General features: G+C 41.5%; 1 protein-coding gene across 1 annotated transcript; it reads left to right on the top strand.

The window, feature by feature from the left end:
* The first annotated feature begins 23974 nt into the window (after window positions 1-23974).
* Window positions 23975-25312, top strand: LOC128208633 (NADH-ubiquinone oxidoreductase chain 5-like). The gene has a single exon (XM_052912181.1). The coding sequence runs from the start codon at window positions 23975-23977 to the stop codon at window positions 25310-25312; it is 1338 nt and encodes a 445-aa protein (XP_052768141.1).
* The last annotated feature ends 858 nt before the right edge of the window (window positions 25313-26170 follow it).

The raw sequence follows: 26170 nt of genomic DNA, 5'->3' as shown, positions 1-26170 counted from the left end.
TTTACTTGCAAACATTGCAAAACAGCATGGCTACATACATTTAACACACAACACAACGTTGTATAATGAAGACATCTACAAGGGCATGCATTAAGCAGCGAAGCCGAAGGTGTGAGCAGTTATTTACAAAGTTGAGCTGACAGACGAAAAGAAGTTTGTTTTATAACAGCCCCATTTTGTCAGTCGCAATTTTTGGCTCCACAAATGTGCGAAAAGGAACAATTTTAACAAACAAGCGCGTATTAAAGACACTGAAGAAATCAAGATGCCGTACCTTGACGTCCATCATTACGATGATTGAGAGCTATCAACAGTTGCGCAATCCGTCAGTGTAAATCAAATGTTAACTGTCCCCCTGACAAGACGAGCGTTCTCTCACTGACCGCAGGGCCTTGTCAGTTTAGGTCAACGTAATTAACCAATGACCAGAAAGAACAACCTCTACCTAGGCTAGACAAAAATATGTTTACATTTTCGTATTGATTTGTCAAATACACGATTGGCGTGTTTTATTTAAGAATGCAACTCCATCTGGAACGTTTTACTGTTAGTGCCGTTACCATACTCCGATCACTAATCGCATTATCCTAAATTTTGTCAAATTACACTTGTATGGGACCGGGTGTTTTGGCGGGGCGGACGGACGTGCGGGACGAACATCTAAAAAGTAATTATAATACTCTGGCCTAACTAACAAACTTATTGTGTACACAGTATACACAAATCATTTTCTGTCAATTGAGTTGTGCATATCCATCAGATGGTAATAATGTGATTATCAATTAATATTGCATGTCAATAGAATGTCAGTTTCAACAGTTTTATTACCCTGTTTGTTTGGATAATAGAAATATTGGCAAATGGCGGATTACACTGTCACGTGACACGCATGCGCACTGATCGATTGCGTAAGGCCGCCTACGCAAAATTATGGATACTAATGCTCACGATAATTAGAAATTACAAATTAACAACATGCTTGTTTCACAAAAAACAAGGTTTTCGGAATAACATTTAGAACAGATAGTTTGTTGTTGATTTTCGTGATGTATTAGTTGAAATTCATAAATGGGTTTCCTGCATTCAATGTATGAATCATTTGGACTGTCAGGAATATAGAAAACTATGTTGTATAATTCGTGATGTAATGGTTCACATACATAAGCTTAGTACATTTACACAAAGAAACGGTTAAAATTAGACACGTGAAGAAAAAACACAAATTGCCATTTGAACGTCGTGCCTAGAAAAAAGTATCATGATTTACTTATATAGTGTTTGTAATACAAAGCGGTTTAGGACTGACCATTCATCTGCTTATACATACAAGTACATGTAGAGTTTCAGAGAACAATATCCTGATAAGACATCATAATGCAATAATAAAATAAAAATAAAAAATGAGAATGTCAAGACATGGAGACGTAATCATTGCAGAAGTAGACTAAAAGAATTGGCAAGGAAATTAATTTGTCAAAATTTGAACAGTATATTTACTATTCTGGGATACGATTAAAATATCACAGGTAAATTCAAATAAAAACTACGGTTTTATTAGGTCTCTATCCAGAGGAAACAAAGTCGAAGTTTAGGGATAAGTTCTCTTTACGATATACCTACCAAAAATGTCTGTCATCTTATCAATAACCATCACAGGGACAAATCTGGTCGTTGTAACATATAGATCTATTTCCTCAATCGAATACTGGCCGAAGTCCCCGAACAAATTAACAGCCAGCCGTTTTGGCATTAGTTAGCTTGCACCTGGTCTCGACATACAGACACCATTCACTTCATGTCAATGTTACACGACAAAAACACTGGCTTCATCGCACAAACAGCATGTTTTCAGTCAGCAAATGTCTTCTCATGTATGGTCAGAAACAGATGGCCAATTAAAGACACGGTGTTCATCTTGATAAGTGTCACCTGTGTATAACTAATTTAGTACAGTGTAGTTTGACCTATGGCTTAAAACTATCTCATTACAACAAATATTACCTTGATACATGGTACTCACTCGCTGGAATTGTTGTATTTGTTGCTAATTTCAAAACTTTATTTAGTTATATACCTTAAGACATATCTACATGGCGATATCATTACCCTAACGCCCTACAACGAGTGCACGTGTGATTAGAGCTATTTATCGCGACAATAAGACACACCACTTCTTATGTTACAATTTATGTCCAACTACCGTTCGTGAAGGACATTAGCGAACCATTTTACAGCGTTTTTATTTCTCGATCATGCCAGATGTTTAATTTGACAAGAGCCAGCTAAAACCGCAAAAACTGCGAAATTATCCTCAAGTAGCATATTAAGGTGAATAATAATTTTAAGTAGTTTGGTCCTTCGGAGGAATGTAGATTTAAATAAAACATTTCATCTACGAAGCTCAGCGAAATACATTGATTGAGACTTACAGCACCAAAACTATTCATTCTTCAGAACATTGTCTAGTGAACGTCCAATGCTTCGCATTTAAAACAGTTTGATAGCCGTCGCACCTGTGGTATCGCCAACGTTTTTTGAAGCGGCCCCCAGTATAAATGTCCACGGGGCATATCTTCCCACCAAAAAAGAACGTCACCATATTGAAGTGGGCGTATTTACTCGACAAAACACTCCGCAAAATTTAATAAAATGTCCAAATTAAACAAAAGAGATAAATGGCACACTACAGGCACAAGAAACCCCCAAACTCACTTTTGAGCTTGTCCAGTGGCAAAACAGGCACGGGGTTTTCATTATCATTTAATATCAAATTATAAGACGTTTGTAAGTTTTTCGGAAGTTATCAAGTATTTTTTTCATATGACTCCGCAGTCAATAAGATACACACACGACAACAGACACACACGAGATAATATATACACACAAGACAACAGTTACACAAAAGACAACAGTTACACACAAGACAACAGTTACACACAAGACAACAGTTACACACAAGACAACAGTTACACACAAGACAACAGTTACACACAAGACAACAGTTATACAAAAGACAACAGTTACACACAAGACAACAGTTACACACAAGACAACAGTTACACACAAGACAACAGATACACACAAGACAACAGTTACACACAAGACAACAGTTACACACAAGGCAACAGATATACAAAAGACAACAGTTACACACAAGACAACAGTTACACACAAGACAACAGTTACACACAAGACAACAGTTATACAAAAGACAACAGTTACACACAAGACAACAGTTACACACAAGACAACAGTTACACACAAGACAACAGTTATACAAAAAACAACAGTTACACACAAGACAACAGATACACACGAGACAACAGTTACACACAATACAATAATTACACACAAGACAACAGTTACACGCAAGACAATAGTTACACACAAGACAACAGTTACACACAAGGCAACAGATACACACAAGACAACAGTTACACACAAGACAACAGTTACACACAAGACAACAGTTACACACAAGGCAACAGATATACAAAAGACAACAGTTACACACAAGACAACAGTTACACACAAGACAACAGTTACACACAAGACAACAGTTATACAAAAGACAACAGTTACACACAAGACAACAGTTACACACAAGACAACAGTTACACACAAGACAACAGTTATACAAAAGACAACAGTTACACACAAGACAACAGATACACACGAGACAACAGTTACACACAAGACAATAATTACACACAAGACAACAGTTACACACAAGACAATAGTTACACACAAGACAACAGTTACACACAAGGCAACAGATACACACAAGCTAACATTTACCCACAAGAAAATAATGAAAGTGTTTCAAGAAAGATTGAATATCACCATTTTACCAATGCTTTATCGTCTATAAACTAACAGTGCAATGTGTGAGGAATAGGATTTGTTGTTTTTTGGCACCTGAACCACTTCCGGCAATGAGCCTCGGAATCCAGCCGGCACTGCTAGTTTTAGTCTTGGTATGTAATGTTTGCGTCAGTAGGACATCTTTTACAGATGGAAACTTCCATTGACATAAGGAGTTATACCAAAGTATAAAGAACGATACACCCTTGTAAGGAAAGAACGAATGTTCTTTTAAAAACAAATACGGTAGGAAATTGACACAGGTGTTAAAGTGATTTTTCAAAGGCCTTTTATCACATAAACAGTCAATTAATCTATTTGTACTACCTCGTTTTAATGGAGGGACATTGGACAGATCGAAGTTGACAGGGACGGTGAGGATAACGAAGCTAATAAGCGTCCAGGTACTGCACACATTGATAAGTTTTGTAGGAAACACACCGATATTTAATCGCTGCTTGATGGCATAGGCATGATCCTGGTCAATGTGCGATATTCTGAATATGACAAACATCTATTAGACGATCACAACGTTTAGTTGTTATACAGAGCTGTTTATTTAATTGTTCATATTTGACCGTGTCCTGTCATGTGTTATTTTCTCAGAATGATAATTACACAGCATTCATTTCAGCTTTTAACAAAGTAAAGCTGCGTTTTAGACTTTTTTGCGGGTGGGATATGCTGTTGATTATGGTTTCTCTCGCACGAACCGGTATAGGATTTAACTGATAAAATACTTTGTTTTAAAAAAAAGAAATCCAGGCTCGCATACCAACCACGGGACTCGAAACCTCGCTGTTCTTATTGCCGCTATTTCCAGAAAGTTGTGGGTATTTTTAAGACAAATTGTATTTAGTTGGAGGTTCTGGTGTTCTGAAAACGGTCTCTGTTGGTGCAAACAGAACGGAAAAGACAATTAATGAAGTATTTCAACGTTGTCTTGTTTTTATTGACTGTGAACAGCGACCTCGCGGTAAGGATCTGGAAGTTTGTATCAAGAGAAACAGTCGACAGAGAAGCACGCAAGGGAGATTAGTCGGCACGACGGATGGGAATATTTCATTGCATTTTTGTAAACGCAAGTTTAACATTCATATACTTTTTGAACGTTGCATTCCAGAATGGCGTATTGGATATTTGTATCAAGTCAATCAATATTTATTTATTGTTGGGTACTATAACAACAGTTTTACATAAGCTATGAATAGTTTTTGACCGACAGAACCAATAAATAAATATAACATATAATTACACTACAGTTTATAAACAATGATAATGCATAGTAACAAAACAAAATTAAAATATTGATCATGCACATAGATAAAAATACTAAAAAAAGAAATAATATAAAACAGAACTGCCTGACATATAAACATGCAACAGACCAAACTTAGCACAACATATTTTTACGTAGAGCCCGTAACAATAACAGTAGCAGTTCTCTCCTCCCGAAATATGAATGTTGAAACTTAATTTAAAATATATTTTCACACCTAATAGTTTCACTTGGTCTTCACATGTAATGACATTATTGTTCAGATTAAAATATTATTGGTGCCTTGTGTTTTATTTTCTATTGCATTGGCTTGAAACTTATCTGGATGTGCCTGCATTTTATTATCAGAAAACCAATTTATTAAGTGAAGGCTATCGTTCTGCAAAGTTTCCATAACATTATCGATATTATGATCCGCATACATTACCGTATTATCATCAGCATAATTGTATAAGTTTCTTGTATGTACAAAGTGAAAATTGTCGTTTATAAATATGTTAAAAAGAACCGGTCCTAAAAGTTAGCCTTGGGGTACGCCCTTATATATCGATTGAAAATCGCTGTTTATAGCTTCTCCAAGTTTCATATTGATTTATATTACTTAAGTAACTTTTAATTAAACTCAGAGCATTGTCAGTTACTCCATAGTATTTAACTTTCAAAGAAAAAAGATTGCGAGGAAGGCAGTCGAATTCTTTCGAAAAGTCCATTAAGACTACAGCTACGTACTTATTTTGATCTAAAGCTGATTTCCAATCCTCTGTATTATTTTTAAAGTGTTATCTGGCATCCATAACCGAGTCTAAAAGCAGATAAAGGGTTAACTGATTCTCATAGTAATATGCTGACTGGTCTGTTGTTACCTTTAAATAAAGTGCTGTTCTTCTTGTGCAGAGGCTTGACCTGAGCAGTTTTCAGGCTACCGAGAGATGTTCTTGCTGTAAAAAAATGATTTATTAAGTTAGATATATGGTGAGATATAGTTGGTTTTGCCAGTTTCACAAGCTGCGATTCCATCATAGACTGTTGTTTGTTTGATATTAACAGAATTAAAAAAATCAACAAACGTTGTGTCAATTGGTTGGAAATCTAAACTAACTTAGACACTGTTCATTTTTACAATACATGTACATGGCTGATTTTCATTAACTAATTTTCTGTCAGTGCCAATAGTTTTAGCCACATTTACAAATTTACAAAACACATTTTGCTGATTAAATATTAAAACCTATTCTTCATTTAAAATGACATCATTATGTTTTGAACTACCCTTATTAGTTAAGAAATCTCTAATAATAGACCAAATCTATACATAAATTGTTCATTATACATACTTCTTATTCTTTTTAATAATGTAGAACATTTTCTTTGCTTTAAAGTCAATATTTGTTTATTGTCGGATACCATGTGACATTTAAAACATGTATAGCTATTTACCGACATGGGTCCCAATTCTGAGATGTTCTATGAGAAAAGTATATATTTTTGCAGCATTCTTTTTCTACATATGACAGGCTTTAATTCCTCGTTTATGTAGGGTAAAGGTTTGTTTATACATTTTTTCTGTTTTAATGGAGTATGTATATTTCTGCTTCTATGAAAGCATGACTGAACTGACCATAGCTGCTATATAACTCCTGAGCATTAGAATCCAAATTATGCAGTTAACAATCCAAATTAGAACAGGAAACGCCGAAATGCGACGAAACCAGGTTTTTTAATGATTGCCAGTAAAATATGCCTTTGTAGAATTTTTCATATTTTACGAACAGTTACAATGATTGGTTATTATAAATGAACTGTATCTTAAGGTGTTCAGGTAAGACTGTTCTTCTATTTCTAGTAACAGTGACCTTGACCGTGACACTAGGACTCTAAACGCAATCCCATGAATGGTCTGTTCCTGTATACCAAGTTTAATGTAGGGGTAATTTAAGCAATCCCATGAAAGGGCTCCATAAATTCTACCTCTATCTCAAGTTTGGTCACAATTTGTCAACCTAAACTTAATGTATTTAGTACTAACCGTTTTTCTATTTTAATATTTATATATTGATATTGACCTTGACCAATAGGGCCCCAAACGCAATCCCATGTAAGGCCACCATAAACTCTTCCTTTTTTCCTAGTTTGGTCACAATATGTCAACCCTTTCTAACGTTATTCAGTACCAAACATGTTTTAGTAACAGTGACCATCACCTTGATCATAGGGAGCCCCAAATGCAGTCCAATGAAAGGTCTCCATAAACTCTTCCTATATTTCAACCCTTACTCAAGTTATTCAGTACCATAGGGGAGTTGGACAATCTCACATGAGCCCGCCCGATTCTAAAAGCCATGTTTCACCTTGTGAAAAATTTGTTAATAAAGTGATTAACAGCAAAATGCTTAAAACTTATACAGGTTCTATATCTTGGTTGTACACGTTTTATTTCCACGTAAAATTGAACACAAATCATTTTGTGAATATCACTGAAAGTACAACTAAAATTAACGGTTGTATTTAATATTTCCTTCCCGGTTTGTAAGACGAACATAAAAGAGTGAAGGTCCTTTGAAATACATGCTGAACCCAAAACAATAACAACAACAACATCATCATCATCATCATCAACAACAACAACAACAACAACAACAACAACAACAACAACAACATTAAGACGACAACCAGGTTTTAGTGAAGCAAAACATAACACCATCTAAATAGTACGTCAAACATGTATACAGCATCAACTGAAGTTTTTGTATGTTAATCTACTGTGTTTCTTTTCGCACAAAATTAATGTCCATCTAAATTATCACGTGCTTTTGAAAGGAGAAAACCATTTAAACTGTTTAGTCTTCCGATCTTGTCATGAGGTTTGGAAGGCAAACATTGAGAGATACACTTTTCAACAAGCCGTCTAGTTTTTGCCGGTGGTTTTTTCACAGCACAGGAGCAACGCACCTGGTAGACGTAAACAATGCATTTGTACGAAGGCAAAACAACTCCCGAGCCCAGCGCTGTTATCTTGACCCTCGACCTTGGTGCAGATCTGAATGCTGTACCTTTCCGCGGAAGAACTTAAGGTGCAATATAAATTAAATTGCGAAACGTATCATTTCATTTTGACTCGGTTTATCCCAATACTATTACATAACAACGCTTGCAAAACAACCGTTCTCCTGATCCCTATTGCTGACTTGTGTTTTGTGTGGAATCCTTTTGTACGCGTAAGAAACCCTCTTGTCTGGCTTGGTGATTACCAACCAACCTCAAAAAACAACCTTATTTATTCTAAAACAATAATTAGGGGGTAAAACTAAGCTGTATATTACAAATTGACATGTGGCCACAACGTTGTCTGGGGTTAATAAATAATCATCGGTGACCAAGCTTGTTGAACAATTTACAGAATGGACAAATATGTTTTTCATTTATCGATAAAATAAATAGTTAAAATAATCAATATAAGTAAAATTGTAGCCTGCACTTTTTTCTGTATTTTGAGCTTGACTTATTTGGTGTGTTGGTGCATTCGTCATAATCGATCTAAGTAAAATTAATGAACAGAAAAAAAATGAAAAGTCCTCCATTGTAAATGGCCCACACAAAATGCAAACACCAAAATGATTTGAGATCGCCAGGCATCAATGTTTGACGTGATAGTTTATGAAACTGAATCTAATCATCAGATAGCTAGCTTAATATTGTGGGTTGAACACCTTAATCCCATTGAACAGGTGGGTCACGGAATACACCGATACTGGCTTCAGATCTGTAAACATTGTGAAGTGCCGGGTCTGCTGGTAAGACCCAACAGGTAAGATTGTGAACGCTGTAAAAAGTTGTTTAGAAATGTGTGTAGTTGCTTCTGACATTAGAAGACGAAAAGATCTCATACAGACAAAGTCTGGATTATGTAAAGATATTTTGTCTGGGAGGAAATCTACTTTCAATACCTCAATGGATCTTAATCAGAGGCGATAAATTTAGTTTTAAGTGTCATAGATGTATGATGCAATTTTTGGTTATTTTTTTTTTTTGAAAATTGTCGCTTTAAAGCTTTCAAACAGAATAAACTTAACTGTGAGAGTGATATTGAGCGTTGGCAATCTAGTTTAACCCAAAGTGGACTCTTCTATATGTGTCTAACGTCTCATTATAGCATCATAGTACTGCGTCGCCGCAATTATACCGGCTTAAATTAAATCAAGACATGTCATGATGTGATAAGGGTCTTTCTGTGGAACAAAGACAGTATGATAAACAAAATATTAACATTATATTTGTTTGAAAATTGCTTTTTTGAATCTCAGAGTAAAAATTCGACTTTAAAACTTTGTGTACACGTGCCATGACTTTCTTGTGTACTTTTTTGATTTGTTGAAAGGGAGGAGAAGGTCTGGATTTCCGATTCTAAAGCTATGATATTTTCTCTACAAAGCAGATCGTGTGAATTATTGTTTTTTTAGAAGGATTTATGTGTATTTAATAACCTCAATTTTCTGTCTAAATGTCTTGCTAAATACAGTTAAAACTCGAGATGTCGAAGTCGTTGGGACCTCGAAAAATACTTCGAGATATCGATACTTCGATTGAACCGAAATAAAGAAAGTGTATAACTAGACCCAACAGATTCGAACAAGGTTAGATATAACCAGAACATTGACTTAACAAATTCGACATAGCGAGTATCGACTGTATTGTGAACCGATACCCAAATATATGCTTGACTAGTTTTAGCAAACTTTATCACATTGACGCACTGGAATTTCTAACAAATTTACCAGGAAAGAAAAATGTGCCGCAACATGGTACTTTTGCATCTGACAGTGAAAATATTCATACACTAATTTCATTAGATTTTACGTTTTACTTTCCGAGGATCAGTCATTTTCAATGTTCACAATTGACCATTTAATAAAAGCACATGTGCGTACGAAGCTTTTTACAGTTGTAAACAATATGGCACATAGGGTAGTGTACCACGACCCAGTCTAACACTTACCATACCAAGGCGCGTCACATAGAGTAGTGTACCACGACCCAGTCTGGCACCAACCATACCAAGGCGCGTCACGTAGGGTAGTGTACCACGACCAAGTCTGACACTAACCATACCAAGGCGCGTCGCATAGGGTAGTGTACCACGACCCAGTCTGGCACCAGCCATGCCAAGGCGCGTCACGTAGGGTAGTGTACCACGACCAAGTCTGACACTAACCATACCAAGGCGCGTCACATAGAGTAGTGTACCACGACCCAGTCTGGCACCAACCATACCAAGGCGCGTCACGTAGGGTAGTGTACCACGACCAAGTCTGACACTAACCATACCAAGGCGCGTCACATAGGGTAGTGTACCACGACCCAGTCTGGCACCAGCCATACCAAGGCGCGTCACGTAGGGTAGTGTACCACGACCAAGTCTGACACTTACCATACCAAGGCGCGTCACATAGGGTAGTGTACCACGACCCAGTCTGGCACCAACCATACCAAGGCGCGCCACGTTGGGTAGTGTACCACGACCAAGTCTGACACTAACCATACAAAGGCGCGTCACACAGGGTAGTGTACCACGACCCAGTCTGCCACTAACCATACAAAGGCGCGTCACATAGGGTAATGTACAACGACCAAGTCTGACACTTACCATACCAAGGCGCGTCACGTAGGGTAATGTACAACGACCCTGACACTAACAATACCAAGGCGCGTCACGTAGGGTAGTGTACCACGACTAAGTCTGACACTTACCATACCAAGGCGCGTCAAGTAAGGTAATGTACAACGACCCAGTCTGACACTAACAATACCAAGGCGCGTCACGTAGGGTAGTGTACAACGACTCTGACACTAACCATACCAAGGCGCGTCACGTAGGGTAGTGTACAACGACCCTGACATTAACGATACCAAGGTGCGTCACGTAGGGAAGTGTTCAACGACTCTAAAACTAACCATACCAAGGCGCGTCACGTAGGATAGTCTACAACAACCCTGACATTAACAATACATAAGCGCGTCACGTAAAGTAGTGTACAACGACCAAGTCTGACACTAACCATAAAAGGCTCGACACATAGGGTAGTGTACCACGACCCAGTCTGACACTAACCATACCAAGGCGCGTCACATAGGGTAGTGTACACCGAGCCAATCTGACACTAACCATACCAAGGCGCGTCACGTAGGGTAATGTACAACGACCCAGTCTGACACTAACCATACCAAGGCGCGTCACGTAGGGTAGTGTACACTGACCCAGTCTGACACTAACCATACCAAGGCGCGTTATGTAGGGTAGTGTACAACGACCCAGTCTGACACTAACCATACCAAGGCGCGTCACGTAGGGTAGTGTACAACGACCCTGACACTAACCATATTAAGGCGCTTCACTTAGGATAGTGTACACCGACCCAGTCTGACACTAACCATACCAAGGCGCGTCACTTAGGATAGTGTACAACGACCCAGTCTGACACTAACCATATCAAGGGGCGTCACTTAGGATAGTGTACACCGACCCAGTCTGACACTAACCATATCAAGGCGCATCACTTAGGTTAGTGAACACCGACCCAGTCTGACACTAACCATATCAAGGCGCGTCACTTAGGATAGTGTACACCGACCCAGTCTGACACTAACCATACCAAGGCGCGTCACGTAGGGTAGTGTACAACCACACAGTATGACACTAACCATACCAAGGCGCGTCACATAGGGTAGTGTACCACGACCCAGTCTGGCACCAACCATACCAAGGCGCGTCACGTAGGGTAATGTACAACGACCCAGTCTGACACTAACCATACCAAGGCGCGTCACGTAGGGTAGTGTACACCGACCCAGTCTGACACTAACCATACCAAGGCGCGTCAAGTAGGGTAGTGTACAACGACCTTGTATGACACTAACCATACCAAGGCGCGTTATGAAGGGTAGTGTACAACGACCCAGTATGACACTAACCATACCAAGGCGCGTCACGTAGGGTAGTGTACAACGACCCAGTATGACACTAACCATACCAAGGCGCGTCACGTAGGGTAGTGTACAACGACCCAGTATGACAATAACCATACCAAGGCGCGTTATGTAGGGTAGTGTACAACGACCCAGTATGACACAAACCATACCAAGGCGCGTTATGTAGGGTAGTGTACAACGACCCAGTCTGACACTAAAAATACCAAGGTGCGTCACGTAAGATAGTGTACAACGATCCTGACACTAACGATACCAAGGCGCGTCACGTAGGATAGTGTACACCGACCCAGTCTGACACTAACAATACCAAGGTGCGTCACATAGGGTAGTGTACAACGACCCTGACACTAACCATACCAAGGCGCGTCACGTAGGGTAGTGTACAACGACCCAGTATGACACTAACCATACCAAGGCGCGTCACGTAGGGTAGTGTTCAACGACCCAGTATGACAATAACCATACCAAGGCGCGTTATGTAGGGTAGTGTACAACGACCCAGTATGACACAAACCATACCAAGGCGCGTTATGTAGGGTAGTGTACAACGACCCAGTCTGACACTAAAAATACCAAGGTGCGTCACGTAAGATAGTGTACAACGATCCTGACACTAACGATACCAAGGCGCGTCACGTAGGATAGTGTACACCGACCCAGTCTGACACTAACAATACCAAGGTGCGTCACATAGGGTAGTGTACAACGACCCTGACACTAACCATACAAATGCGCGTCAAGTAGGGTAATGTACATCGACCCTGACACTAACCATACCTATGCGCGTCACGTAGGTTAATGTACAACGACCCTGACACTAACGATACCAAGGCGCGTCACGTAGGGAAGTGTACAACGACCCAGTATGACACTAACCATACCAAGGTGCGTCACGTAGGGTAGTGTACCACGACTAAGTCTGACACTTACCATACCAAGGCGCGTCACGTAAGGTAATGTACAACGACCCAGTCTGACACTAACAATACCAAGGCGCGTCACGTAGGGTAGTGTACAACGACCTTGACACTAACCATACCTAGGCGCGTCACGTAGGGTAGTGTACAACGACCCTGACACTAACGATACCAAGGCGCGTCACGTAGGGAAGTGTACAACGACCCTGACACTAACCATACCAAGGTGCGTCACGTAGGGTAGTGTACCACGACTAAGTCTGACACTTACCATATCAAGGCGCGTCACGTAAGGTAATGTACAACGACCCAGTCTGACACTAACCATACCAAGGCGCGTCACATAGGGTAGTGTACACCGAGCCAGTCTGACACTAACCATACCAAGGCGCGTCACGTAGGGTAATGTACAACGACCCAGTCTGACACTAACCATACCAAGGTGCGTCACGTAGGGTAGTGTACGTCGACCCAGTCTGACACTAACCATACCAAGGCGCGTTATGTAGGGTAGTGTACACCGACTCTGACACTAACCATACCAAGGCGCGTCACGTAGGGTAGTGTACACCGAGCCAGTCTGACACTAACCATACCAAGGCGCGTCACGTAGGGTCGTGTACAACGACCCTGACACTAACCATATCAAGGCGCTTCACTTAGGATAGTGTACACCGACCCAGTCTGACACTAACCATACCAAGGCGCTTCACTTAGGATAGTGTACACCGACCCAGTCTGACACTAACCATACCAAGGCGTGTCACTTAGGATAGTGTACACCGACCCAGTCTGACACTAACCATACCAAGGCGCGTCACTTAGGTTAGTGTACACCGACCCAGTCTGACACTAACCATATCAAGGCACGTCACAAAGGGTAGTGTACAACCACCCAGTATGACACTAACCATACCAAGGCGCGTCACGTAGGGTAGTGTACAACCATCCAGTATGACACTAACCATACCAAGGCGCGTCCCATAGGGTAGTGTACACCGAGCCAGTCTGACACTAACCATACCAAGGCGCGTCACGTAGGGTAGTGTACACCGACCCGGTCTGACACTAACCATACCAAGGCGCGTCACGTAGGGTAGTGTACACCGACCCATTCTGACACTAACCATACCAAGGCGCGTCACGTAGGGTAGTGTACAACGACCTAGTATGACACTAACCATACCAAGGCGCGTTATGTAGGGTAGTGTACAACGACCTAGTATGACACTTACCATACCAAGGCGCGTCACGTAGGATAGTGTACAACGACCCAGTATGACACTAACCATACAAAGGCGCGTCACGTAGGGTAGTGTACAACGACCCAGTATGACAATAACCATACCAAGGCGCGTCACGTAGGGTAGTGTACAACCACCCAGTATGACACTAACCATACCAAGGCGCGTTATGTAGGGTAGTGTACAACGACCCAGTATGACACTAACCATACCAAGGCGCGTTATGTAGGGTAATGTACAACGACCCAGTCTGACACTAACAATACCAAGGTGCGTCACGTAAGATAGTGTACAACGATCCTGACACTAACCATACCAAGGCGCGTCACGTAGGATAGTGTACACCGACCCTGTCTGACACTAACCATACCAAGGCGCGTTATGTAGGGCAGTGTACACCGACCCTGACACTAACCATACCAAGGCGCGTCACGTAGGGTAGTGTACAACGACCCTGACACTAACCATATCAAGGCGCTTCACTTAGGATAGTGTACACCGACCCAGTCTGACACTAACCATACCAAGGCGCGTCACTTAGGATAGTGTACAACGACCCAGTCTGACACTAACCATATCAAGGGGCGTCACTTAGGATAGTGTACACCGACCCAGTCTGACACTAACCATATCAAGGCGCATCACTTAGGTTAGTGTACACCGACCCAGTCTGACACTAACCATATCAAGGCGCGTCACTTAGGATAGTGTACACCGACCCAGTCTGACACTAACCATACCAAGGCGCGTCACGTAGGGTAGTGTACAACCACACAGTATGACACTAACCATACCAAGGCGCGTCACATAGGGTAGTGTACCACGACCCAGTCTGGCACCAACCATACCAAGGCGCGTCACGTAGGGTAATGTACAACGACCCAGTCTGACACTAACCATACCAAGGCGCGTCACGTAGGGTAGTGTACACCGACCCAGTCTGACACTAACCATACCAAGGCGCGTCAAGTAGGGTAGTGTACAACGACCTTGTATGACACTAACCATACCAAGGCGCGTTATGAAGGGTAGTGTACAACGACCCAGTCTGACACTAACCATACCAAGGCGCGTCACGTAGGGTAGTGTACAACGACCCAGTCTGACACTAACCATACCAAGGCGCGTCACGTAGGGTAGTGTACAACGACCCAGTATGACAATAACCATACCAAGGCGCGTTATGTAGGGTAGTGTACAACGACCCAGTATGACACAAACCATACCAAGGCGCGTTATGTAGGGTAGTGTACAACGACCCAGTCTGACACTAAAAATACCAAGGTGCGTCACGTAAGATAGTGTACAACGATCCTGACACTAACGATACCAAGGCGCGTCACGTAGGATAGTGTACACCGACCCAGTCTGACACTAACAATACCAAGGTGCGTCACATAGGGTAGTGTACAACGACCCTGACACTAACCATACCAAGGCGCGTCACGTAGGGTAGTGTACAACGACCCAGTATGACACTAACCATACCAAGGCGCGTCACGTAGGGTAGTGTTCAACGACCCAGTATGACAATAACCATACCAAGGCGCGTTATGTAGGGTAGTGTACAACGACCCAGTATGACACAAACCATACCAAGGCGCGTTATGTAGGGTAGTGTACAACGACCCAGTCTGACACTAAAAATACCAAGGTGCGTCACGTAAGATAGTGTACAACGATCCTGACACTAACGATACCAAGGCGCGTCACGTAGGATAGTGTACACCGACCCAGTCTGACACTAACAATACCAAGGTGCGTCACATAGGGTAGTGTACAACGACCCTGACACTAACCATACAAATGCGCGTCAAGTAGGGTAATGTACATCGACCCTGACACTAACCATACCTATGCGCGTCACGTAGGTTAATGTACAACGACCCTGACACTAACGATACCAAGGCGCGTCACGTAGGGAAGTGTACAACGACCCAGTATGACACTAACCATACCAAGGTGCGTCACGTAGGGTAGTGTACCACGACTAAGTCTGACACTTACCATACCAAGGCGCGTCACGTAAGGTAATGTACAACGACCCAGTCTGACACTAACAATACCAAGGCGCGTCACGTAGGGTAGTGTTCAACGACCTTGACACTAACCATACCTAGGCGCGTCACGTAGGGTAGTGTACAACGACCCTGACACTAACGATACCAAGGCGCGTCACGTAGGGAAGTGTACAACGACCCTGACACTAACCATACCAAGGTGCGTCACGTAGGGTAGTGTACCACGACTAAGTCTGACACTTACCATATCAAGGCGCGTCACGTAAGGTAATGTACAACGACCCAGTCTGACACTAACCATACCAAGGCGCGTCACATAGGGTAGTGTACACCGAGCCAGTCTGACACTAACCATACCAAGGCGCGTCACGTAGGGTAATGTACAACGACCCAGTCTGACACTAACCATACCAAGGTGCGTCACGTAGGGTAGTGTACGTCGACCCAGTCTGACACTAACCATACCAAGGCGCGTTATGTAGGGTAGTGTACACCGACTCTGACACTAACCATACCAAGGCGCGTCACGTAGGGTAGTGTACACCGAGCCAGTCTGACACTAACCATACCAAGGCGCGTCACGTAGGGTCGTGTACAACGACCCTGACACTAACCATATCAAGGCGCTTCACTTAGGATAGTGTACACCGACCCAGTCTGACACTAACCATACCAAGGCGCTTCACTTAGGATAGTGTACACCGACCCAGTCTGACACTAACCATACCAAGGCGTGTCACTTAGGATAGTGTACACCGACCCAGTCTGACACTAACCATATCAAGGCACGTCACTTAGGTTAGTGTACACCGACCCAGTCTGACACTAACCATATCAAGGCACGTCACAAAGGGTAGTGTACAACCACCCAGTATGACACTAACCATACCAAGGCGCGTCACGTAGGTTAGTGTACAACCATCCAGTATGACACTAACCATACCAAGGCGCGTCCCATAGGGTAGTGTACACCGAGCCAGTCTGACACTAACCATACCAAGGCGCGTCACGTAGGGTAATGTACAACGACCCGGTCTGACACTAACCATACCAAGGCGCGTCACGTAGGGTAGTGTACACCGACCCATTCTGACACTAACCATACCAAGGCGCGTCACGTAGGGTAGTGTACAACGACCTAGTATGACACTAACCATACCAAGGCGCGTTATGTAGGGTAGTGTACAACGACCTAGTATGACACTTACCATACCAAGGCGCGTCACGTAGGATAGTGTACAACGACCCAGTATGACACTAACCATACAAAGGCGCGTCACGTAGGGTAGTGTACAACGACCCAGTATGACAATAACCATACCAAGGCGCGTCACGTAGGGTAGTGTACAACCACCCAGTATGACACTAACCATACCAAGGCGCGTTATGTAGGGTAGTGTACAACGACCCAGTATGACACTAACCATACCAAGGCGCGTTATGTAGGGTAATGTACAACGACCCAGTCTGACACTAACAATACCAAGGTGCGTCACGTAAGATAGTGTACAACGATCCTGACACTAACCATACCAAGGCGCGTCACGTAGGATAGTGTACACCGACCCTGTCTGACACTAACCATACCAAGGCGCGTTATGTAGGGCAGTGTACACCGACCCTGACACTAACCATACCAAGGCGCGTCACGTAGGGTAGTGTACAACGACCCTGACACTAACCATATCAAGGCGCTTCACTTAGGATAGTGTACACCGACCCAGTCTGACACTAACCATACCAAGGCGCGTCACTTAGGATAGTGTACACCGACCCAGTCTGACACTAACCATATCAAGGCGCGTCACTTAGGTTAGTGTACACCGACCCAGTCTGACACTAACCATATCAAGGCACGTCACGTAGGTTGACACTAACCATACCAAGGCGCGTCACGTAGGGTCGTGTACAACCATCCAGTATGACACTAACCATACCAAGGCGCGTCACGTAGGGTAGTGTACAATCATCCAGTATGACACTAACCATACCAAGGCGCGTCACATAGGGTATTGTACACCGAGCCAGTCTGACACTAACCATACCAAGGCGTGTCACGTAGGGTAATGTACACCGACCCAGTCTGACACTAACCATACCAAGGCGCGTCACGTAGGGTAGTGTACACCGACCCAGTCTGACACTAACCATACCAAGGCACGTCACGTAGGGTAGTGTACAACGACCTAGTATGACACTAACCATACCAAGGCGCGTTATGTAGGGTAGTGTACAACGACCTAGTATGACACTAACCATACCAAGGCGCGTCACATAGGATAGTGTACAACGACCCAGTATGACACAACCATACCAAGGCGCGTCACGTAGGGTAGTGTACAACGACCCAGTATGACACTAACCATACCAAGGCGCGTCACGTAGGGTAGTGTACAACCACCCAGTATGACACTAACCATACCAAGGCGCGTTATGTAGGGTAGTGTACAACGACCAAGTATGACACTAACCATACCAAGGCGCGTTATGTAGGGTAATGTACAACGACCCAGACTGACACTAACAATACCAAGGTGCGTCACGTAAGATAGTGTACAACGATCCTGACACTAAACATACCAAGGCGCGTCACGTAGGATAGTGTACACCGACCCTGTCTGACACTAACAATACCAAGGTGCGTCACGTAGGGTAGTGTACATCGACCCTGACACTAACCATACCAATGCGCATCACGTAAGGTAATGTACATCGACCCTGACACTAACCATACCAAGGCGCGTCACGTAGGTTAGTGTACAACGACCCTGACACTAACGATACCAAGGTGCGTCACGTAGGGAAGTGTACAACGACCCTGACACTAACCATACCAAGGTGCGTCATGTAGGGAAGTGTACACCGACCCAGTCTGACACTAACAATACCCAGGCGCGTCACGTAGAAGAGTGTACAACGACCCAGTCTGACACTAACCATACCAAGGTGCGTCACGTAGGTTAGTGTACAACGACCCAGTCAGACACTAACAATACCAAGGCGCGTTATGTAGGGTAGTGTACAACGACCTAGTCTGACACTAACCATACCAAGGCGCGTCACGTAGGGTAGTGTAATACGACCCAGTCTGACACTAACAATACCAAGGTGCGTCATGTAGGGTAGTGTACCACGACCCTGACAATAACGATACTAAGGTGCGTCACGTAGGTAAGTGTACAACGACCCTGACACTAACGATACCAAGGTGCGTCACGTAGGGAAGTTTTCAACGACACTGACCATACCAAGGTGCGTCACGTAGGGAAGTGTTCAACGACCCTGACACTGACCATACCAAGGTGCGTCACGTAGGGAAGTGTACAACGACCCTGACACTAACGATACCAAGGTGCGTCACGTAGGGAAGTGTACAACGACCCTAACACTAACCATACCAAGGTGCGTCACGTAGGGTAGTGTACCACGACCCTGACAATAACGATACCAAGGTGCGTCACTTAGGGTAGGGTACAACGACCCTGACACTAACGATACCAAGGCGCGTCATGTAGGGTAGTGTACAACGACCCTGACACTAACGATACCAAGGTGTGTCAAGACGGTAACCTATATTATATCGAAATAGATGTATGGGCCAGTCAATATTCTTTTAAAAGGGAGTTCAATTTATAAATTTTACCCGGGTGTGTTCCCTGTCTTGAACAGCTCTGTCTGCAATTATCATTATGTTTCTAGAGAATGGCAAAACGTTTATAGCCGTGTAACAAATATTTTCCAGGAAATTAAGCACGTCGGTATGGTAAACCATTCCCGAAAGACAAATGAGTGACGGGAATGACAGATTTCTCAATAATCTACGTGTCGGGTCTCGCTCGTATATATACAGGAAAAATCCAACGTAGGGTTTAATTGCCTTTGGTTTTTTTTTCAGATGATCCGATGGCAACGAGATTTAGTACTTTAAACATAGGGGGTAAGGTACAAAAGCATGGTGCAAACTTTAACGCAGAAGTGAGTATATAAAAAGGATACCACATTCGTGGTCATTCAATACGGAACGAAAATCATTGGCGAGTTTTTGTTATTAATTAAAATATACGAGTTTAATAAATTTCGTCTTGAATGACCACGAATAAACACTAATTTGATTGTGTATTTGTGAACAGCACTAAATGATAAATGACAGTATCATATAATTGCTGAAAATGATAATAATCATTATGTATATTTAAGTTAATCACAAAGCATTATTTTCAGTCCATCTCTGACTGCTATGCGCTTAAATCACTTACGTCACGCATATCACGTGAGGACGATGAAAAGCACGTGACCACGTTCAAAATCGTGAAAGTTTTCTTTATTCTTAACCCTATAGAGAGCATTTTAGGGACCTACGCGCGAATAATTTGAAAATTTATTGTTAACATTAGTGTAACGTGCGAGCCAAACAAACAAACAAACACCAGATAGCCGAGCTTTCTGGCGTAATGAAACAAACACCAGCAGATCGCTTCAGGGAAAAGCATGCTCGACCCTGAAGGGGTCCACTGGTCTTTATATACACTTTGCTAATTTGCATATTATCAACCAAGTTTACATCCGGTATGAACGTACTTCCGTTTTATACGAATATTTTTATGAACGCACCTCCGCCGCCTACAGCTGACCGTTACACTAGTGTTTGCAGATATCATTCGCGGAATGCTGGCAGCCAAGTAATAATGACCTATATTCGCAATATATTCACACAACAATAATTGTTCACAGAAATTTAAAACTTTTGTTAGAGTTAACATATATAATGTTCCCGATTAGAACAAATTAGTGGATCAGTTTGTCTAATAAAATCTTTTAATTAGTAAAATGTTCATATAAAGAACATCATAACAGACGTGGAAAAAATATTTTAGCAAACCTTTTTTTTTCTTTCATTACAATATGTTTCCAATTGCTACTTGTAAATTTCCACTAATCAAGCTACTAAAAATGGTTTCTAAGAAATCTGGAAGCAATGTTTTTTACTACTCCCAGAAGGCATGTTAAAAACTTTCCGGGCTTAGCAGCCATTCAGGGATCGACACTTATCCACACTTATCTGTAGAAAATTCAAAACGTATGCAGGAAATTCCATGTAAACAGTACTAAACACATTAGGATTTTGACCAAACTGGTTTAATGGTAATTATCTTTAAAACACAAATTAAGAACAACACACGCATAATATATATCTTATATGAGGGGTGTTCGAAAACGTAAAACAACGAACCTGATTAATGCGGAAAACTAAACAGCGGCTCTACCAACCTTGATCCTAGGCCAGGGTTTCTACCAGTCTTGATCCTAGGCTAGGGTTTCTACCAAACTTGATCCTAGGCCAGGGTCTCTACCAACCTTGATACTAGACCAGAGTTTCTACTAGCCTGATGCTAGGTCAAGGTTTCTACCAGTCTTGATCATAGGCCAGGGTTTCTATCAGTCTTGATCCTAGGCCAGGGTTTCGACCAACCTTGATCCTAGGCCAGGGCTCGCACCTGTGGTAACAAGCTGCCAGCGAATACCTCTGAATGCGGCCGTTAACCGATTGGCACTTGGTCGTATGACATTAGGCGTAAATGATCATGACAGATATACGGAGATGATTGCTCCAACAGTGTTTTTGAGGTTGCCTATGGTTTAGACGTTCTCCACACACCTGTGTTGTTAGATGGATAGTTGTAGAGATGGCTAGGAATTATAAACTGTCGTTTTATAACAGGTTATGAAAACTACAAGGACTACAACTCACTGATATCGTGCTTGCTTCACACAGTAGGATAAACGTCAACAAAATACGAAGCAAACAACAAGAAACAATCGGGACAAAGAGCACATTTTAAAAAACATAAATGATTACATATATTATGCCGTTCAGCCTATGTTTGAGACGGGTCTTAATAATCATTTAATGATCTTTCAGTAATTGACATTATTATGTCATTATTTTGCTTGAAGACAAATATTTTCATTTTTTGATAATCACATTCATCACCTGTCATATTTTATCAAACTCTGTATCACATTTAAGGAGTATATAAACACATACATGTTTTCATTAAAATAGTGTTGATTTGGTAATCAATAAAGTAACAACTTTGTTTAACTTTGTGAAGGACTTTATACTCTATTTCTCTCTATGCTTTACTTTGTGTGTATCTTAAACTGTGTGGACATTCTAAGTGACTCAATTTAATTGAACGAGCTAATAATTAGACTTCTATATTTAAGTTTAACTATTCATAATACTCTGTTATTTTTTACTGGAATAAAAAGTGAAAACAACATGGCGCTGCACGTTCCTTTTTGTCGGAGTAACGTTATGTGGCAGACATACGCAATGTCGTGTTGCGGGTGTGAGGCGCACAATGCCGCGCACCCAAACGGTCGCATAAAACATAGTATACACCAATTGTAACCTACAGTTCGTGTCCCTTTATTCTGGGACTTACCGTGTTGGCACGTCTAAGCATTCACCATCACATCTGATAAAAATGTTTCATTTTTAGCGTGTTATTGTCATTGTCATCGTTGTCAGCGTACATCAACTTAAGATCTTGACCATAACAAGATATACATGTTACCAGTGACAATAGGTCCATTAGAATGACGGCACTAGCGATGTCAATTTGGATGGATTGGACAAAAGTCTAGTATAGTGTAGAATAAGGCATATTCAAGAGTATTTTATGTTGAAGCCTTTTTCAGACGATAGGCCGGGCCACTTCACATATTCAAGAATGACAACCCCCAGACTTGCCATGTGGCTTAGGTTGGCCTAAGTTCAAGCAGGCTGTCCTAATGCCAGATTTCGCCTGGGAAAACACTTCTCTTCTGCCGAGACACCACCTGTGAACAAATTGAGCCGCATTCCTGCCCAGGAACCAATGCATCATCAAGTTCTGTGTTGTTTCAGACGAGTGGGTTCTGTCTTCTTTACCAATTTAGTCGACAACATGTTAGTGCGCTTAACTTTCGCATTCTTCGTTTGTATGTATAGGACAGGCCCATGCACGTATACAACATAACAGGATGGAGTTAAACATGGAAATTCAATCTTTTAGACATGGAACTGAACATTTTCGTTTCTCTCTATAAACAAGTGTAACCAATAATTTTAATATGATGTTGTATGTAGTTCTATATGAACATTGGTTCTCTTCTTGTTTTAGGTCAAACACCACTTACATGTATTAAATTTCCTATATATATTCTTGAGTCAATTGACCAATTTGCACGCAAGATAACACTGGTTTCTAGTCCTATACGACCCCCAACACATGGGGGGAAAGCTCCGCTTGCGTACTCAACATTAAACAATGTCAAAAAAAGTTACCTTCTGATAAGAAAAAAAAATGGTTGTACGTAACCACTGTTTAATCGGTAAAATGACCATATCAGGTGTTCGAGTAGCAATGCGATGTAAATGTAAACAAAAAAGTAGATCAAGTAGATCGAGCATGTTCAACCTGTTTTTTGAAATCCATTCCATTCACCTTCATGACCTATATATAAAGATTGAAAGTATATAAGTGTGTGATCGTGTGTAACACTATGATCATGTATTACACTGTGATCATGTATTACACTGTGATCATGTATTACACTATGATCATGTATTACACTGTGATCATATATTACACTGTGATCATGTATTACACTATGATCATGTATTACACTGTGATCATGTATTACACTGTGATCATGTATTACACTGTGATCATGTATTACACTGTGATCGTATGTAACACTGTGATCGTGTATTACACTGTGATCGTGTATTACACTGTGATCATGTATTACACTGTGATCGTGTATTACATTGTGAGCGTATGTAACACTATGATCATGTATTACACTGTGATCATGTATTACACTGTGATCGTGTATTACACTGTGATCGTATGTAACACTGTGATCGTGTATTACACTGTGATCGTATGTAACACTGTGATCATGTATTACACTTTGATCATGTATTACACTGTGATCATGTATTACACTGTGATCGAGTATTACACTATGATCATGTATTACACTGTGATCGTATATAACACTGTGATCGTCTGTTACACTGTGATCGTGGGTAACACTATGATCGTGTATAACACTGTGATCCTGTATTACACTGTGATCGTATATAACACTGTGATCGTGTGTAACACTGTGATAGTGTGTAACACTATGATCGTGTATAACACTGTGATCGTATATAACACTGTGAACGTATATAACACTGTGATCGTGTGTAACACTGTGATCGTGTGTAACACTGTGATCGTGTATAACACTGTGATCGTATATAACACTATGATCATGTATAACACTGTGATCCTGTATTACACTGTGATCGTATATAACACTGTGATCGTGTGTAACACTGTGATCGTGTATTACACTGTGATCGTATATAACACTGTGATCGTGTGTAACACTGTGATCGTGTGTAACACTATGATCGTGTATTACACTGTGATCGTATATAACACTGTGATCCTGTATTACACTGTGATCGTATATAACACTGTGATCGTGTGTAACACTGTGATCGTGTGTAACACTGTGATCCTGTATTACACTGTGATCGTATATAACACTGTGATCGTGTGTAACACTGTGATCGTGTGTAACACTATGATCATGTATAACACTGTGATCCTGTATTACACTGTGATCGTATATAACACTGTGATCGTGTGTAACACTGTGATCGTGGGTAACACTATGATCGTGTATAACACTGTGATCCTGTATTACACTGTGATCGTATATAACACTGTGATCGTGTGTAACACTGTGATCGTCTGTTACACTGTGATCGTGGGTAACACTATGATCATGTATAACACTGTGAAATTGTTTTACACTGTGATCGTGTGTAACACTATGATCGTGTATAACACTGTGATATTGTTTTACACTGTGATCGTGTGTTACACTGTGATCGTGTGTAACACTATGATCGTGTGTAACACTATGATCGTGTATAACACTGTGATCGTGTGAAACACTGTGATATTGTTTTACACTGTGATCGTGTATTACACTGTGATCGTGTGTAACACTGTGATCATGTATTACACTGTGATCGTGTGTTACACTGTGATCGTGTATTACACTGTGATATTGTTTTACACTGTGATCGTGTGTAACACTATGATCGTGTATAACACTGTGATATTGTTTTACACTGTGATCGTGTGTAACACTGTGATCGTGTGTAACACTGTGATCGTCTGCAACACTTTGGTCGGGTGTAACACTGTGATATTGTTTTACACTGTGATCGTGTGTAACACTGTGATCGTGTGTAACACTGTGATCCTCAGCAACAATTTGATCGTGTGTAACACTGTGATCGTTCCTCAGCGGCGAGAGGGTGAGGTGCTTTATATCTCAACTCGAACTCTTGTTATCTGATATTTTTAATGAAAATGGCAATAATATTGTCGAAAAATACAAGTGGAAAATGGTTGGAGTGTAATTATTTGTTAATGAGTAATACAGTGATGGATCGACCGAGAAATAGTTGTTGTGCAGGTGTCTCGTGTAAGCTGTCAACCAACAACTTAACCATCAACGTGGTAATCCACTATATCACTACGTTAACTGTTCGGTAATTGATCGTTGATCGCTTTCTTGACATGCATTTTTACATTGCCACTCAGTATGTATGAGAAATGTCTTTGAAAACTTAAACATATTACAAACACGTTTTCCTGTTAAGTTTGTACATAAACTATTTTAAATACCAACGGTGTTAAAAAGGCTGATAGCTAATATGACAACCCGGCTACATCTGTATTCGGTAGAGTATAGCTACCACCGAAGTATTTTTTTAAGTAATACACGTATTTCGTTGTG

This window comes from Mya arenaria, chromosome 11 (assembly GCF_026914265.1).
Source record: "Mya arenaria isolate MELC-2E11 chromosome 11, ASM2691426v1".
Lineage (NCBI taxonomy): Eukaryota > Metazoa > Mollusca > Bivalvia > Myida > Myidae > Mya > Mya arenaria.
This window is presented reverse-complemented; position numbering and strand designations above follow the sequence as displayed.